General features: G+C 49.8%; 1 protein-coding gene across 4 annotated transcripts in view; it reads right to left on the bottom strand.

The window, feature by feature from the left end:
- The window catches only part of KANSL1 (KAT8 regulatory NSL complex subunit 1), an 81,057-nt gene that overhangs the window by 61,378 nt on the left and 1,483 nt on the right, over positions 1–18,196 (bottom strand). For 3 of the 4 annotated variants that reach the window (XM_039564604.1, XM_039564602.1, XM_039564600.1), the window contains exon 2: positions 775–2,161. In XM_039564604.1, the coding sequence (XP_039420538.1) occupies positions 775–2,078 (1,304 nt within the window). In that variant the 5' untranslated portion in view covers positions 2,079–2,161. Of the gene's footprint in view, positions 1–774; positions 2,162–11,922; positions 12,022–18,196 lie in introns of those variants that run through there. The other variant, XM_039564601.1, reaches the window with a different exon arrangement.

The raw sequence follows: 18,196 nt of genomic DNA on the forward strand, positions 1-18,196 counted from the left end.
CTTTTAAGAGATTTTTACAAGATACTGTGGTGTGCACTCCCAGGGAAAATTCTGGGTTTGGAACAAAAATTTCCCTTCCTCCCTGACCTGTCTCAAGACCTTTTGCCTTGAGAAGGATCTTCCTCCTCCACACACAAACTGACACCTAATACTTATGCAAACAGGATCTAGTTAACAACATAATTATGAAGCTGTTGTCATCATTTAATGCAACTCACAGACAAGAAAAAAATTCCCAGCAGTAATTTCCCAGATTCAAGAAGAGAACACACTCGCTTCACACTTTGGCTGGCACTTGAACCAAATCCTTTCAAGAGTATTTTTTTTCCAGGCAGCTCACTTAACAAATAAAATGACTTCCCAATCATAAATATGCTGTCAGCTACACAGATTCAGACTGGCCTTACTTTACACAACAGGTTTACAACAAGTATTCCCATTGTAAAAAACCAAACATTTCATTTCAGGAGACAGGACCAAAGTATCCTGGAGACAACTGCTAATGGCATTCCAGGTTTCTATCTGCAGCTCACACCACTCCAGCCAGCCAATATTTTCATGACTTGCTGCTCCATGAACCAAAGACTATTTTCAGTATACATGAGGAATTTTATCTTCAGTGCTGCACATGCTGCAAATCACACCAAACTAGTTTTAACAATTCTTTGACCCAAGACCTTCCAAAATTTAGGGTTCCTACAAAAACTGTATTTCTATCTGCCACCTTCCACTTTGCTCCCCACCACCAGAAGGAAACAAGCGAGTGCTACTTACAGTGGTACATGGGGTTGTTCTGGGTCTGCTTTGGTCAGTTCCTCTTCTTCAACATCCGACTCTCCCCCCGAGCTGCTGTCAGTGACATCCGAGTCAAACGCCTGCTCGCTGGATCTCAAGTTGGCCATGCCACTGGCCGTGAATCTCTCCAGCTCCTCCGATATTGAATCACTCTTCAGGAAGTTACTCAGGCCTTCTGAAGTAACTGTCTCACTCGCAGCTTTCCTCAAGGCTGCTTCTGCTTTTCTGGTCAACATCAGCTGGCTCCGATGCCTCAGGGGGTCCAAAGCTGGAAGCTTGCTCAGCGTTTTCTCCAAGAAGCCGCCCAACTGCTGCTGGATGTGTCTCTCCACCTGCTTCGCCTGCACCACCTGCAAGCGCTTCTGCAGCCGTCGGGCTCGGCTCTCAATGTCCGCCTGGCGCCGCAGCAGGGCCCTCGTCCTCATCTCGGAGTCCAGAGCGCTGTGGTGACCAGCCAGCAGAGAAGGTTTCTGCTCCTCCAACTTACTGCTCCCGAAGTCGGAGTGACTCGCGACACCGGGCACCCGCGTCTCCCCACTGCCGCCCTCGAGCACCCACTGCTGCTCTGTGGAGTTAAGGGAAGATTTATTTGCAGTGCTATTATTGCTAAAGGGAGTTGCGTGCTCTGCATCAAGGCTTCTGTGTGGAAGAGTGCAATTGGTCAACCCGGTCTTCAAGTCCCCCAATTCAGAACCTCCTGTATTATAATCAACAGTCTGGAGGGCAGCAGAAGGAGGAGCACACTTCCCACCATTCAGAGAACTAGAGTTTTCATGGTCTGAATTGGTACTTTTAGCCAATTTCTTGGCCAAGCCATTCACAGGTGCTTGCGGGAGAGGTGGCTGGCTATTAGCACTCATTGTTTTTAGATTCTCCAAAGTGAATTCCAACACTGGTTGCCTCCCCAACAGATCACTTGTTTTCAAGAAGGACTGAGATAAGAGAGAGTGAGATTTAAGGACTGTCTGCTTGTTGAAGACTCCTTGCAGCTTCAGAGGCTCTTTTGAAGAGACAGATGTTACATCCGAGCAGAGATAAGAGGCCACTAGCGGCTGCAGCTTGCCCAGCTCTTCCTTTGTAGGGTTGTTTCGGAAATCTAGACTGGGATCCTCTGGAGCAATGGCTTTCCTTTTGGTGCCGTTGGCAGCCAGGAGGATGTTGTTGGCGTTGCCGTTGCTCTCGGCACTGCCAGGCGACAAGGTGGAGGACGGGGGAGCCAGCTTGAATCGGATGTGGTGAGCTTCAGCTGCTGCGTCAGTGAGAGCGGGCGCCATCGCAGCCATTCAGCACAGAGACACGGGAAGTCCAGCCTCTCCCGCTGCCGAGGCCAGCTCCACTGCCTCCCACTGCCGCTCCCGAGGGCAGCCTGCACAAGGAAGGCAAAAGACACAGTCAGGCACTGCATTTGGAGGAAATAAATCAAACACTTTGGACAACGGCAGCGAGACTTGGATGTGACGCTTGCGCTTCGTCACATTGAGCGCAGCCTCCTCCCCCTGGGAGCCCCAGCCATGCTCAGCAGAGCCAGGCGGGCACAAGGCAGCTGGGAACAGAAACAGGAATACACAACCCAGCCCTCAGGATCTCCCAAAGTTAATGCCTGTCTGTAAACTGCAATTCCCATCTTTCAGTTTATCCATGAGCACACCAGAACCCTTCCAGGCCTCCAGGAAAGCTCCAATCCTGGATGCTCCTATTCCTCAATGCCAGCAGCTCACCAACTTCATCATTAAAATCCCTGAGCTACACCTATGAAATAGTTTTCAGTGCTTCTACTGCCAGCTCAGGGGTCTTAAAAATGACAAATTTGACTATAACATGTAACACAGACAGGGCTTGAGGGGAACAAATCTCCATATGCTTAAACTCCCAGTGGCTGAAGAAACCCCACCGCTTCCCTGAAACCTGGATTTCAAGAAAGTTGCTTCCCTGGTGTATACGAAACCCACTTTCTCAGAAGTACATTTCCGAATGAGCCAGGTGATTTCCAGTGTTAGCAATTCCCATTTCTCTTTCAAGAGCATGGATAAAGATTAACCCACACACGCACAGAGCAGTTCTACACTGACTGTCAGAGCAAGCCTGGGTTTAACTCAACTAGAGCAAATAAATTAAGAGAAATAACTAAAGACTCTTCCTTTCTCTACACTGCAGCCTTTTCCCACCCACCTTCAAGTTTCTGGTCATTCACCCACTTTCCTTACCACTAAAACTGTCAGTGTTTTTAAATGCCTTTTTAAATTGCATTCAAATAACCCACAGCACAGGCTGTGCCACCAGTGAAACAGTTACTTGATTTTCCTTTTACTGAAGTTATTTAGCATCTTCATAAGATATTTCAACGTCAACTTAATAATAAAAAGTTGCCCTGATCTCTTGCCTGATATGCCAATCCTCTAATTTCACACAAATTTGCATAAGCTTGTTGTAGCTGTTCATTAACACACCCCAATGACCAAATTAATACACCACTTTACAGGAAAAGCAAGGACTATCTAAAGTTTTAATATGTTTAACAAGGAAAATTTCACAGCCAGTTTTGTTTCTGGGCTCATCCAGCTATACCACAGTTACTCCCAAGCATCAGATTCAGGTGATTCTCCGTAACAGGGACCAGAAAGACATCAAGGCTGAAAAGCAAAGTACTAGAACCTGAATTTTTGTGAGAAATCAGAGATGAGTTAGAGAAACAAACCCACATTCCCATGGAGGGAAGGGTCAGAATTATTTGCTCTGTGTGGTTTCCAGTGAGTACATATACTGGTCAACTGGCCAGCCCCTCGCCAGGTCCAAAATACAAACCCTCCAGAGTCCTAGAATCCCAAAATAATTTGGGTTGGAAGGGACCTTAAAGCTCATCCAGTTCCAGCCCCCTCCCCGGGGGACCAGCCCAGGGCACGGGGGATTCTGGGATTGGTCATGTCCAGCCTCTCACCCACCAGTCCTTCTCCCCAGGGCTGCTGTCCATCTGTTCATTCTCCAGCCTGAATTGATCCCAAGGGTTCTCCCTACCCAGCTACAGCACCTTGCTAACAGTCATTCTAACTCACTCTCCATAAAATCCACTTTGGTGACACAGGAGGAGACAAGGAAGGAAGAACACACTCCCAGAGGAACAGACTTTAAAAAAGCTGTTGCAACTGAGATGCTGGAGATGGGTTCAGGCTTCCCAAGTCCCCTACTCACAGAACTTATGGTATTCTGTCATGAACTACACCTTATCCTTACTAAAAAAGGATCTGTATGTCTAAAAGTTTTGGCCACACTCACTGAAAATGGATTTCAGTCACCATTTGGGTCCATAAATAAAAACTGAACATGCCTATTCAGGGAAGAAAGAAAAAAAAGGAACTTGCAGGGAACTTTCCACTTGTAGCTAAGACACCCTTGGGAGAGGAGGGAGGAAGACCGTCAGAACAAAGACTTCCTCCACTCCAGCCTCCTTCCAAGACCTTCACTAGAGACACACACACTGGGAATGACTGTCCCTAACAGGTTCCCAGTTCTGCAGAAACATACGGGTTTCCCTTCCAGGGGGAACTCTGGCTCAGGGCTCTCCACCACAGTTACCACGAGACATCAGCAGCAGCTTCAGGAACACCCAACTGCAAAAAGAGCAGAAAACCCTCCCCTTGGTGCTAAATGACTCTTCATGAACATATCTGCACTGCAGCCAGTCAGGAGTTTGCCCAGGCTGGAGAGAGTTTTAATCTGTAGGACAGTCATCAAATTAACAGAAGTAGGAGATGGAAGCAAAACTTTGACACTGCCATTTTCTCCAGGTTAGCAAACCCACTTGAAAACAAAAAATCCTCCTGGTAAGCTACTGCAAACCTCCTTGGCTCCACTTTTCATGGGGTGGACACCATTTAGAATACTTTGGAAGCCTGGAAAGCCTCCGCTAAGAATAAGGCTTTGTTCTAGTAGCTTAAAGATGACCTCCAGAAGTTATTTGGTCTATTTTTTTTTATTTTAAGTCCTTATCAACTCTCTGTGTGCTGGACAGCACTGGCTTCTCTAACATTGAAACAGATCTCTACTTTTATGAGCAACCCCTGGAAAAGACATTAAGGAACATTTGTAAGCATGTTCCCTCCCTCTGTTTGTAAGTCTGGGTTGTTATTAAAGCCGCATTACACTTATCAGGAATTTCTTCCTAACAGGGAATTGGAGGGGAGAAGGTGTTAAGGCATCTCTGAGGAAGGAGAACAAAGAAAAGGAAAGGTCATAGAATGGGAAGGGAAGGTCATTCACACAGTCTGAGGAACTTTCAGAGTATTCTGGTAAGTCTGACAATAAGGCCAAGAATTATCCCCCAATCTTTTGCCTGCTCCTGGGACCCAAACCATGCTGGCAAGTTCTACTCAAACTGCTGTCACCCATCTGTATTAGCAGATCCATGTGAGCACCCTTTTTTCACCATTTTCCTGCCAAGGGTCTTTAATTCCCACACTCAAGGTAACACATGTGGGACCAAGAGGCTTCTGCTCTGGCACAAGCCCTGCTGGTAGAGAACTGCCAGAGCAACTGGACACTGCTCCAGTTCCACCACCACAGCTCAACTCCAGCCCAACCTGCAGCAGCCGTGGCGCAACCCCTGTGCTGGACTTCACCTGGGAAAATCCAAGAGGAGCTGTTTCTGGAAGGCCAGCGTGGTGTTTACAGCGTGTCTTAAGCTAATACTGAATGAACGTTCTTCGTTTTCCATTTAGAAGTAGAGCACTGCCAGAGCAGTTAGCAGTAATTAACAGAGCAAAGATGAAAGGCTGCAGCAAGCAGGTAAAACCAGGGTAACCGTAACTCATCCATCTTCCCTCGGTCCCCAGGAGTGCACGGGAGGCCACCGAGGCAGCAGAGGCACCAGGGCTTCTCAGGGGGCTTCACCTACAACTCCACATCAGCAGCACCAATGCTCGAACTTCTTAAACACAGAGCAGAGGGAAGAGTGGGAGGGAATAAGGCCGAGGCAGCAATGGGAAGTCAGAGGGGGCAGGAGGAACACACGCAGTTACCCTATACCTGAAGCAGCATCAGGTCATGACACCCCTGAAAACAATCCTCCAGCATGCTGACTTATTCAATACCCTCTGCTTCTAAAACCCAATTTTACAATCAGACCTTGAAAGGAGAACTGGGTTTCCAAGCACATGACTTTGTGCAATACCTCAAAAATAAGCCCAAAACAAACACAGGAAGTTTTGAGTTTTCTTGGGGAGAAACTAGGCACTGTGCTTCCAGTGAGGCTCATGAGAAGATATGAGGAGCTCCATGAACTGGACACAGGAGGCACCTGTCTAAACTCACTCCAGTTTGCCTCTGGAAGGGCTGTCCATGCTCTCCCACCAGCTGGTCTCCTCCCAGACATCAATCCCACCATGGCACCCACCTGGCTCCATCACCTCTGCCCTCCATCCCTCCTGCACCGCTTGGTCACACCCACCTCACATATTTCTGTTCCCTGGATTACGCTCTCAATCCCTGAAATTATCCCGAATTCCAGCACCCTGAAACCCCTTCACCTCAAAGCTCTGTCCTCCCCAACACCCATTTCCTGACATACACAAAGGTGCTGTTAGAAGCAATAAAAGCAAAGTTACCCTGAAGGAAGTGAGTATTATACCAATTCCCACTTCCCCTCTCCTCCCCCACTACAGATCAACAGTGCAGCCAACTCTTGAATTCGTGTGGTTACAAACATGTTTCAGTCAGAAAACCAAAACAAAGCACACAAAAAAACCCCCAAACTTGCTAAAATAAAATCCCTCTACACTTCATTTTGCAAGTAAAACACATCATCTGTGCTTCTAACCTCAGCAGGTAACAACATACAACAACTCCCTGAGCCCTACAAATGTTTTCCATATCCACAACGTCCATCTACCAAAGTTACAACTATTGTGCAAAACAGATTCTCAATGTGCCTTTTGTTATCGCTTTTCAACATTTTACAGTTGTAAGACAGGCGTTTACCAATTTAGAAAGGGATTTACATGAGAAGCAACTCTCAAAGCTTTAATTAAGGAAACGTGACAGGCAAGTACAGGACGATCACCTTATTGATAAGCCACTTATCACGTGCAGACTGTGTGCTTGCAATGACCCACATTTGGGAAACAGGTTTTTTTTTTTTAATGTTAACTAAAAAAAGGTTAAGAACATACACAAGAACCACAGATTTTTACAATACATACACGAGTACCTTGCACAGCTATTAACACTACAGACTTGCGCCTAATCTCCCCGGGAAAAATAAGAATTTTAATAGTAAGAACATCCCAGAAATATTACTGAGCTCTACTTTTGTTTCCAAAGAGAAACCCTCAAGATTAAACTAAAAGCTGCTGTTTCCACTTCCTTGTCCACATGAATAGCAGAGTCTGGTCAACTCTGAGATCTCTTTTTGCAAGAGTAATTCTCTCTTACGCCTGTGAATTTTCGCTGGACATAAATAAACCAAATCAATTGCATCATCTGAGGTAAAGGAGGTTTCATCAATATGATGTCAGAAAGAAAAACAGAAGCCACAAAGCAAGATTAACTGTCATCTCTGCCAAAAAAACCTGGAAAAGTGAATAACAAAAGCAAGAATGCCTTCACCTGGAAAATTAAGTGGCTGGAGACAAAAATACCCATTGCTGTTAAGCTACTCTTCAGAACAAAGTTGCAGTTCAGAGTCAAATCACAAGAAATGTGGTTCAAAAAATAATAATGGGTCAGCTGCAGACAGCAGCAGCCTGTCAGAGACAAAAAGTAAAAAATAAAGTAAAATTTAGAAAAGCTTTAATTGTGAAATCCAGGTCTTCCCCATCCAGTATCAGAAAGATTTTGTTTTTCTTTCACATAATCTGGGCAAGTTGCCCAGGAAATACGAAAAACTGAACTCAGGACTCAGGGAGCAAGTTAAACAAAAAACAGAATTGCCTTTTAATTTTAAAGACACATTTTCATTCACTAGGTGCAGTCATACCCAGCTTTGCTCAAAAGCATACAACTATCCCCAAAACTCTTAACACCCCCTGCCCCATAAAGTGGCACCACCTTAATACTTCATATTTTATACTTAATAGTTTAGAACGAGGCATTGACTGTCACTACAAAAAGTCCTTTGGAGTGCCTTGCGATAACTGGCCATGTCCTCAAGAGGAAATAACAGCCCAGAGAGGAGCAGAATTAAGTGTCCCAAATCACCAGATCCCTGCCCAGTCTGGCAGCCAAGTTCAAATACTTCATTCTGACTGGAGTTCAGAACTCGGTTCCTCATGACACGAGTGCACAGCTGACTGCAGATCTCAGCTTTTCCTGCTCCTCGGATCTCAGAGAGCACAGCCCACTGTGGCTGCCACCGTGACAAGAACTCCAGAGCAGAGACACTCGTTTAATAAAAAGTGATGGTCACTCACACATCACAGGTTCTTTTTCACGGGCCGTAATTACAGCCTGAGCTGGGCTTGCTCTTCCTCATTTAGTGCAAAGCAACTTCACAGTAACCTTCCCATCACATCCTCTGTCGCTGCAGACCTTGACAGGAAGTTATAAAGATTTCAGAGAGATGTTTCCCAACGTCTGAGAGCTGAAAATGAGAAATCTTTAAGGTCCACCTTCTGCTAAGGCCTCTGAGGCCTGAAGCAGCTCCCAATACAGAAATATATATTTCAATTAAATTTCTCTTTCCACCAAATCTGAAAAAAGTAAGTTTGCAACAAGAGATTAACTCAGGCACAGATGAGGACGAGGCCTGTTCAAGGCTGACAGCTACTCCCATTTCCCCTCTTGAGATGTGATTTTGTTACCTTCTTCCCTCATTTTATCAGATAAACAGCACAGTTTCATCACCATATTCAGATACTGCACTGTCAAAACCGTACTCTCCAGAATTAGGTCTTCCCAACTATTCACATCTCCCATTTCTCCATTTGTCTCACTCTCCAAACTCCAGCAGTAACCTGCTGGCTGTGCCTCGTGGCAGGGGAGATCCAGACTGATCTTCTAACTTCAAAAAACCTGAACGAGACCTTATCCAAACTCTCCTCTTCCAAAAACACAGCTCTGAACTCCGGCTGATGAGGACATGCACAGGGTTTAATGGAATTATGTTTACTCAAGTCCTGCATCACCCAGACTCTTGCTGATTTGGGTATGACAACTCCTGGCCCAGCTGAGAAAGAACAGAAAGCTTTTATTCCAATTTAAACGATTTGTCACAGAAAACTGCATCCTCAAACACGCAGCCAAACTCCTGTTTACAGGGAAGGATTTTCAAACCGAGTCTCTGCTGCTTTTCATTCCAGATAGACATTGTATTCCTGGAAGTCATGAGCAGGGACATGGTATTTATAAAATGCAGCAACGGAAACGGTGCTTCTCAGATCACCTGCCATTGCTACTGCCCAGTGCTCAGAGCTCTTTTTAATGGAAGGATAAACACTGGGAAGAGAGGCAGGCGTGCAGAACTTACTCATTATTTGGTCTCATCACTACGTGATCCACCTGAGACCCTTCCAGGAATTAAATTCCCATTTAGGCCTAAGTTGGCCCACCTGTTTCTCTCACAGTCCAGTAAAAAAACAAACAGAAAAAATGCAAAATCAGGTGCTGTTTGGGTATGGGCCTGAGATAGCACTGACCTACTCTCAAAAAATGGTCCCAGAAAAAAGTAGTTTTCCAGAAAAGGAAAATTATATGGAAGGGGGCGGGGGGAAGGCGCATAAATCAAAATATGTGCTGCTTGCCCTTTCTCCCACTCCCCAAGCTTTACTCTTTCCCTCGGGTTGGGCCTAAGAATCCTCAGGCCTTATCTTTACCTCGCTATCCACTGCATCTCATCCTCCATGGAAAAGCCTTTTGAGGCTCCTAAGGACAGGCAGCAAGTGGAGCCTGAGCAGGGAAGGGTGGAGTGCTGGAACTCCAGAGACAGTCTTTGTTCTGGGCGTTCATTAGATAATGGCAGTGGCCTTCACCAAAACACAAGTTATAAACAGGGCAAAAAGAAGTGACTTTGGTCACAGAACCGCTCAGTTTTCACCCCTGCCTTGCATGATGTCAGAATCTCACCAGCTCTCTGGTTACCGGATGATCTCCGAGAGCAAATGAGGCTGAAATACAGCATTAAAAAATAAATAAATAAAAGGCAAAAGAGGGGAAAAAAGGCGTAAGAGAAACCCACAGCCACATCTGCCTGGTCATCTGCTGCTTTATCACCTCTGACGAGGGAACACAAGTCATTCCTCATTGCTAAATCATTACAAATCAGCTATAACAGTACCACAACCAAGTTCCACAATTAACTGCTCCTGCAGCATATCAATCCATTAAGCCCCACACAGCTGTGCTACCTTGGCAGTGCGGCTACAGGGAAAAACACACCATCCCCATCCCTCCCGCGCCAAAAGCCAGGCCGCCCGTATCTGGCGTGCGGGGGCGGGCGGAGGCCGGCACCTCGGCCAGGGAAACCGAGCTCCGAGCCGGTCCCAGCACCAGCCCGGGCTTTCCCCAGGCTCTCCTTCGCTGCCCCCGGGCCCGCTCTGTTCCACCGCCCCCTTCGCAGATTTAAAAGGCTGCTGACTTCTCAATTAAAGAAAAAAAAAAAATATATAATCAGCTTGAACAGCATCGCTGTTCCCGTGCCAGAATGGAAATCCAAGAGGATACGCTGAAGCAGGGAAGAGCATCAGAGGTTCCTCCATGAAAACAAAGGCTATAAAAAGGACAAATATGGTTTTAAAGAGAAAACGCTGGTACACAAACAGATGCCTGGACTGCCAGCCGCGGCAGAGGTTCGGTGGCACACACAGCCACGCGTCACACCTCAACCACCCCCAGAATGTTTTATCCCCCGCAGGCAGCGGGACCGACCCGCACCGGAGTCCTTCCCGACTTTCCCACCCCGGAGAAACGGGCTTTTTCCTCACCTTATTTTTACACAACACATGACATGATGTAACCATCAACACGGCCGTGGCCCAAACCAGTTCAAAATATAATGGTCAGTCAAAACAAATAAAAAACCTGCAGTTCCTCCCATATCCTGACCGGTTTCATGGAAAACTACAGTTTGTCATTCAAGTGCATTTTACATAACAGGGAACAAAATCTATTGAGTGCCTGCCTTCCGCTCCACCTGGACACAAATTTAAGGAGAGGAGAGATGACACCTCGGTTTGGAAGGTGGGTCTAATTTTTGGGGAGAAAATAACTTTAGTTCCCAATATATTTAGCTGCTTTATTTTTCCTCCTACATGACTCCCATTTATACCCCAAATGATGGAAATTTCTCTGTAATCAAGCACTAGAAGATGCTAATCCCGTGATGGAAGTAAACACGCGTAGGGATCACAGAAAACATTTCAGGATAGCCCGACTCTTCCAGCTTGTTTTGGGGAAAATTATTCTGGATCGGCAGGGCCGATTTGAAATAAATAAAATACAAAATATGCGGCTAGAAAGTAAATAGAGGGAAATGGTTTTGGAGCTCGAAGCCACCTGGAAAATAACGCTATTGTGCACCCCGGGAGCAGGGAGAGCACCCGGTGACACGGCTCCCGCCGGTGACAGCCCACCGGGATTACCGGCACCGCTCCGCTCCTATTTTCCAGGCGGATTTGGGGCCGCGGGACCTGCTCCCTCCACGCGTTTTGCAAGCTTTGAGGTTATGCAATTAATTTTTTTTTTTCTGTTTACTTTTAAAACTTCGCGTGTGCCCCCCCACCCCAGCCCCCCTTTCCCACCAGGTTAGGGAATAGTGCCCCCCCCTTCCTCCCTCCCCTCCCGTCCCTTCCCCTCCCCGGGGGCAGCGGCCACGTGAGAGGCCCCGACCCGACCCTGCGGGACCCCCGGGGACGGAATTTCAATTTAAAGTGGCGCCACCGCCCCCCGCCCGCGCCGCCCCCCCCCCCGCCCCGGGGAGCCGCAGCACCGGGGGCGGCGGGCGGGGGGGTGCGGGGCGGCTCTCCCGCCGCGACCCCCGCACTTTCCGCCGCACCGGGGAGGGGAAGGGCAGGCAAGGGGGGGCTCAGAGAAGTTGGGGCGCGGCGGCGGCGGGGCCCGGCGGGGCGCGGCGGCTCTAACAAAGGGGCGGCGGGGGAGGCGCGGCGGGCGCGGGGCGGCGGGCGCGGGGCGAGCGGCACCTACCACGTGACGAGCGGCGAGCGCGGTCCGGGCGGGCTCGGCCGCGGCGAAACGGGCGCAGTTCGCAAACAAACCAAGCGGGCCCCCCCGGGACGAGGGGCGGCAGCCGCGGCGCCGCCACCCCCGGCGCCCCCCCCGCCCGCCCCGGCGGAACGGGGGATGGGCTCGCCCGTCTCCCTCGGCGGCCGCAGTGCTGGGGGTGGGGGGGGAGGGGGGAGCGGGGCCCCCCCGCCCCCGGGTCGGAGCGCTGGGGCGGAGCGGGCGCTGCGGCGCTTCTCGTCGGCGCGCCCGGTCCCCCCTGCTCCGGGCGAGCGCGGCGGCGGCGCGGCTCGAAAATGGCGGCCGGGCTCCTTCCCTGCCCTCCCCCTCCCGTCAGCCGGAGAATGCACCGGGGGGAAGGAGGAGGAGGACGGGGAGGAGGCGGGGGGGCGGGGGGGCGCCGCCGCAGCGCCCCCGGCGGCCGCGCCGCGCAGCGCAACCCGCGCCCGCCCGCAGCCGGGGGGCCCCGCCGAGCGCCCGCCGCGGCCGCGCGGAGGAGCTGCAGTGCGGGAGGGGAGGGGAAGGGGAGGGAGGGGAGGGGCGGGCACCGGCACCGCCGCCGCCGCCGGGGAAGGAGGGAGGGAGGGGAAGGGGAGGGAGGGGCGGACCCGCCGCCTTTTGTCCGCCCGCCGCGGCCCCGCCGTTGCGGAAGGCTGCGCTCCCCGCCGGACACCGCCAGGGGGAGCCCGCGGCCGGGCGCGGGGCACGGCGGGAGTTGGAGTCCGCCCGCCCCCGCGCCCGGGGGACACGCAGGACACGGCGCTGCAGGAACGCCTCTGTTTTAACCGTTTCCCGCCCAAAATGCACAGCGCTGCCCGCTCTTCCACCGCAAGCCCGCTCCCGGGAAAAATGAAAAAAAACCCCCAACTTTCGCCGTTTAAGTGTTTCCCCCCAAAACCGCACGTCACGCTCTCCCGCCTCCACCCGCAGCCCCGGGAGCTCCCTGCTGGCTCGTCTCGCATCGCTCCTGCCACAGTCCCCAGCTTTATTCCCAGAAAATCTGCCCAAAGGCTCCACGACCCCCAGCGCCCCGCCGGGCTCCAGGGCTCGCCCTGCTCCCGCAGCTCCGAGGCTCCGAACAGGGTTTGGGGACGGTGTCCCGGGGAGACGCAGGGCTGGCAGCCTCGGGAGCGGGCCTGCAGCCCGGCAAAGAGGGTTCCTCCTACTGTCCCCCGGATCCTTCCCCCTCCTCACAAGCTCCGTCACGCAGCGCACACCAAGAGCAGGAAAGGATTCGTTTGGGACTGCAGGGAACCATGTCACCTCTTTGACCTTCACTTTGGCCACCTGCAGGCGGGTGACACTGACTGTCCCCCAGCACAGACAGAGCCCACGCCTCCACCTGCCCCCGGCACTCTCGGAGTGCCTCAACCCGGCTCGAAATTCCTGCCAGGCAAAGGCACTTCCCTGCTCTGGCGGCAGTTTGGGGCTGGATCTCTCTCAGCCAGAACACTGCTCTGCTGCCTCTACAGCAGGAATGCAGCTCTGCCAAGAAGAAAGTGCTTTAGACCATCACTTGCCTGCATAGGGAAAAAGGTACAGCAGTGCCAGCTGTGTTCACCGTCACAGAGGAGAACCTGCCCCTGCACTTAGAGAAAAACAAAACCTGTCCTGCTCGACTGCAGAGTTAGGTAAGCAGGAATCCTCTTTCCATATGGACAATCCTGGCCTGGATTATGCAGTGCACACAGACAAGTTTATTTCCTCCTCTTGCTTCAATCCCAGCACCACACAAGGTGGTACAATACCACACAAGCAATTGCAGAACACCCCGAGCTGGAAGGGACCCATAACGATCAGAGTCCAACTCCCAGCCCTGCTCAGGAATCCCACCACGTACCTGAGCAACGCTCCCTTCCTCTAAAAAGCATTTGGAGATACAGAGTCAAGACACTACCATTGCTCTTTAAAATCCAACATATTGCTTAACAAATCACACCATGGCACCGTCATTACAGCTGCGTTTTTTGGGTCAGGAAATTCACATTTCATCATTTTTCTAAGGGTGTGTGCGACCACCTGGGCTTGCAGTAAGAGCCACCCCAGAGGTCTCTGCTGACAACACAAATGCTCAAAACGTAGCTCATACCTAAGTGTTTTTCCAAGAAAAATATCCAACTAAGGACAGCAGTGAGACCAATGCTGGTTTTTATGCCCTAGCAGGGAGCTGCAGACAACCAGCTCCGCTCCTGTGCTGTCCCTTGCAGTCCCAGCTGTCCCCTTCCTGATGGCCATTCCATCCCCACACGCCAGTTACCCCAGGCTCAGCACTCTCATGCAGTACCTTAAAAAAAAAAAGAGCGTAGAGACCTTGAACAGTCAGCGATGAAACAGTGCCAAGCAGGACAGCAGGGCAGTGTGTTATCAGCAGCCCCACATGCAGCACCGAACGGGGTCACACAGTGAACACAATCTATTCTTAAGGGTAACAAAATTACCATTTCTGAAAGACAATTGCATGAGGAATTCAGCAGCTTCACACTTCTCCTGATCTCCTCAGAACCAGAAAGCAGAAGTAGCAACAAATGTGGTTTTGTACTGGAACAGAAGAGTGAGGACAATCTGTTGTGGAGGAAGTTAAAAGAAATTCCTGTGCAATAACGTTTCTGATCTTTTCATTCTGCAGTGCAGGATTTTTTGCTGAGGCGCAGACCAAGAGCCCAGATTTCCACCTTCCATTCCAGAACAGGTCTGGATCTTCCTGCAGCACAGACACAGCTGCAGCTTCCATCATCCAGCCTGATCTGGAGATGATGTAGCAAAAATTGCCACGCAGTCTAAAATAACACAACTTTGGCCTCTGACATGTACCTCCCACGGCCCTGCCAGTCCCAAGTTTCCCACTCAAAACTGTGCCACAGCTGGTCACCTGGCCACTCCTGGACCAGCCACCTGTCCTCACACAGGACGCTCCTGATCTTGAGATGCCCCACATGAACAAGAGCAGCTCTCCCCAGTGAATCCCCATTTTTACAGCATCATCCTTTGAATTGTCCTCTTCTGCAGAGCATCCAGAACACTCAAACCACAGTATCTGGTGAGGACTGTGTACCCAGCTACTCACACTTAATTGTTACCTCATCTTTCCACCTATTCATCCTCATTACTTGCTCTGATTGAACCTGCCTCAGAAATTTAACTCTCTATACAATAAGTATATGCACATCTGCACATAAAATAACTTTTAAGTGCTATTATTTATTACTTTTGAGCCTAAAAACATGCTATTCCAGTTTGGGAAACATCCTGAATGCGGGAAAGGTGGATGGCCACTGAGTCACAGTGATGAGACTCCCTACAGATACAACCACAACTTTTGCATCTTCATTTGCAACTTCACCCTAACAAAAAACAGTGAACTCAACTGTCAGTGGCCCCAAAAGCTTCAGATGATGCAAAACATTTCTGGTTTAAAGCTAAATATGGATAAGCTGTAGCAACAAGAGATCTTTGCAGTAATCATTGCTCTCCTGACAATCTTCTTCACCAGAATGATGGAAAGGAAGGCCCTCCTGAGCTACGACACACACAGCATGTCCCAGGCAGCTCACTGAAAATGCCCACTAAATGGGAAAGAAAAAGGGCAAAGTCCTTAAAAAGCAGAAAATAGAAGCACATGAAGGCAAACAGCACAGAGGTTGGTAAGACTCAGCAACCCCTCCCTGATGAGGCAGGTATCTGTTCAACTAACGTATCCTAAGGTGAGCTACAAACCTGGATCTTCCTCAGGAGATTTCTGGATCAGTGGAGTTTTAGTTTGCTTGATAAGACCAGGAAATGAATGTGCTACTCGCAAAGAGCTGAGTGATCAGTGTAAGTTCAAATGCTTGTCTGAAAACCCCCTTGATGATTTAGGTGGAGCCATTTGATACAGACATTCAGAATTCCAAAGACAACATGGAATCCCAGAATGGTTTGGGTGGGAAGGGACCTTCAAGACCATCCATAGGCAGGGACACCTTCCACTATCCCAGGCTGCTCCAAGCCCTGTCCCACCTGGCCTTGGACCCTTGCAGGGATCCAGGGGCAGCCACAGCTGCTCTGGGCACCCTGTGCCAGGGCCTTCCCACCCTCCCAGGGAACAACTTCTTCCTAATACCCAATTTAAACCTACTCTCTGTTAGTTTAAAGCCATTCCCTTTCCCTGTCATTCCAAGCCCTTGTTGTTTGTTTTCATACTGGAGTATCTACTCCACAGACCATGGGTACCTCTCAAAGTCACCCAGGTCACTCAAGGATAGCCAGGTGAGGGGGAAAATTATTTAAAATACTGTGAAGTCAAGGGGCTTTGTTACTGTGACACATTATTAAGATACTTTGAATTAATTAAGATTTCCATGTACACTTTCCACTGTGAAATGTAGTTCTATGGCTTCCATAGGGATGTGAGCCCAGGGAATGTTGGACTACTTCACATAGGTAACAAACTTCACCCCAGTGTGTTTGAGCCCCTGCCAAAGGCATTGGTCCCATCGTGCCAAAAAGTTCTCAAATCCTCCCTGCTGTTGCATCAGACCAAAGCACATTGGACAGAAGAAGAAGCAGCTTCACAGAGTCCTGGTGAGAACTTCTCCTTGTTCCAGCTTGGGGAGCACAGAGAAGCGGTTCCTGAAGAATCATGTCTGGCTGAGCACTCACGATAAACCACCCTGAATTTTTAAGCTGTTACTCCAGCTGGGGACTGATAGCTGCATACCAGCACAGGCTGAGAGGGAAGCTGGGTTTATACCTGCTGCACAACTCAACCCTTTCTCCCTCTTCCAGTTGGAAAGTCTTGATCTACTTTCCTTTATCCACAAGCCATGGCTAAGTCACACAGAACATCTTCATAGATTCAATCTGCACCAAATCCTGCACCTCACGCGCCCTGTGTGAGTCAACAGTGAACCCGAGACTCCCAAATCCAGCCTCCCATCACTGCTGGCCCTAGAGGGAGAGGGGACACCCTCTGCCTCAAGCCACACTAACACCAATTTTAAAAGTCCCTGTTTGTTGATTCACATTGCAGTCCTCTTTTTCATGTGACTTTACCCATATCCACTACAAGAATTAGTTCCTATTTCTGCTGTAGGGCACTTGGAACAATTCTACTGCTGTTTGGATTTCCAGACGTGGGGGAAATATTACCATGCTATTGGTAGCTGCTTATAAATCAGTTTAATCCCAAACTGGAGCAGCATTTTAACCAGACTGAATCATAGCTAATAATCAGGATATTAGATTATTTATTCCTGTGTCCCTGGTGAAGAGTCACTCAGCATCTTGTGATCAGGGCTGTGCTCTGAGACCCTCTGTTCCAGAGATAACCCAACCTGCAGGTCTGAGCCCAGAGTGTCAGGGCTTCATGCAAATTCCTCAGTCCCAGACAGATCCACCTGCCTTCACACCCTCGGCAGCACAGCCAGAAATCAGAACTGAGAGGTGAAAAAGTCCTGTCTTTACTTGCTCTTATTAACAACACTTCCTATGACAAGTCCAGCGCAGGAGAATCGGAGCCCAGGCAACCACAGGGAAATGGCAACGGGAAGGAGAAGGCAACGAGTCCCCGTTCTGCAACCACAGCACAGCCAGGGCTGGAGCAGCACAGGCTGCATTTCCCTGGGAAGGACCAGGCAGGGCTTCCTGCTCCTCTGCTCCCACAAACCTCCCACCCCTCTGAGGAGCTCCAGGTAATGAGCTCTATAAAATTTAAGGGCTATAATTGAGTTGGTCTCTTCTATGACAATAAAACATTGCAAACTGTGACAATACCAGGTGCTAGAGCTTGAGCACAAGTGGGGGATACCGGTGAGAACAGCCCTCAGGTCCTAGCAGAGCTGTAAAGCAATTCAACTTGTGACACACTCAACACACTCCAAAAAACAAGATCCAGCAAGATCCTCACCACCAGAAGCAAACGCCCCTCAGCAATGGCCGGACACCCCCTCTGTGCCCCACCAGCACACACAGGCACTGCTCCTTCCAGCTCATGGGAGGCAGAAACAATCCAGTGTCATCCTCCCATGTGCCCTTCCCTGCTCCATCAGGGACACCCTGCAGTGCCCTCCCGAAGCTGGGGCACCTCCCGCAGCTTCCCCAGCCAGGACACCAAACCAGCACCATCTCCCCATCCCACAAGGGCTGCAGCTCTCTTAAATTTTACTGGGTTTTCTCCTCCCAAGTTTTCCAGGCTGCAGCATGAGCCTAAGGAGCTGGCACTTGGGATCAGGACAAATGTCCTGTTAGGTGGGACACTCAT

The sequence above is a fragment of the Corvus cornix genome, chromosome 23 (assembly GCF_000738735.6).
Source record: "Corvus cornix cornix isolate S_Up_H32 chromosome 23, ASM73873v5, whole genome shotgun sequence".
Classification (NCBI taxonomy): domain Eukaryota; kingdom Metazoa; phylum Chordata; class Aves; order Passeriformes; family Corvidae; genus Corvus; species Corvus cornix.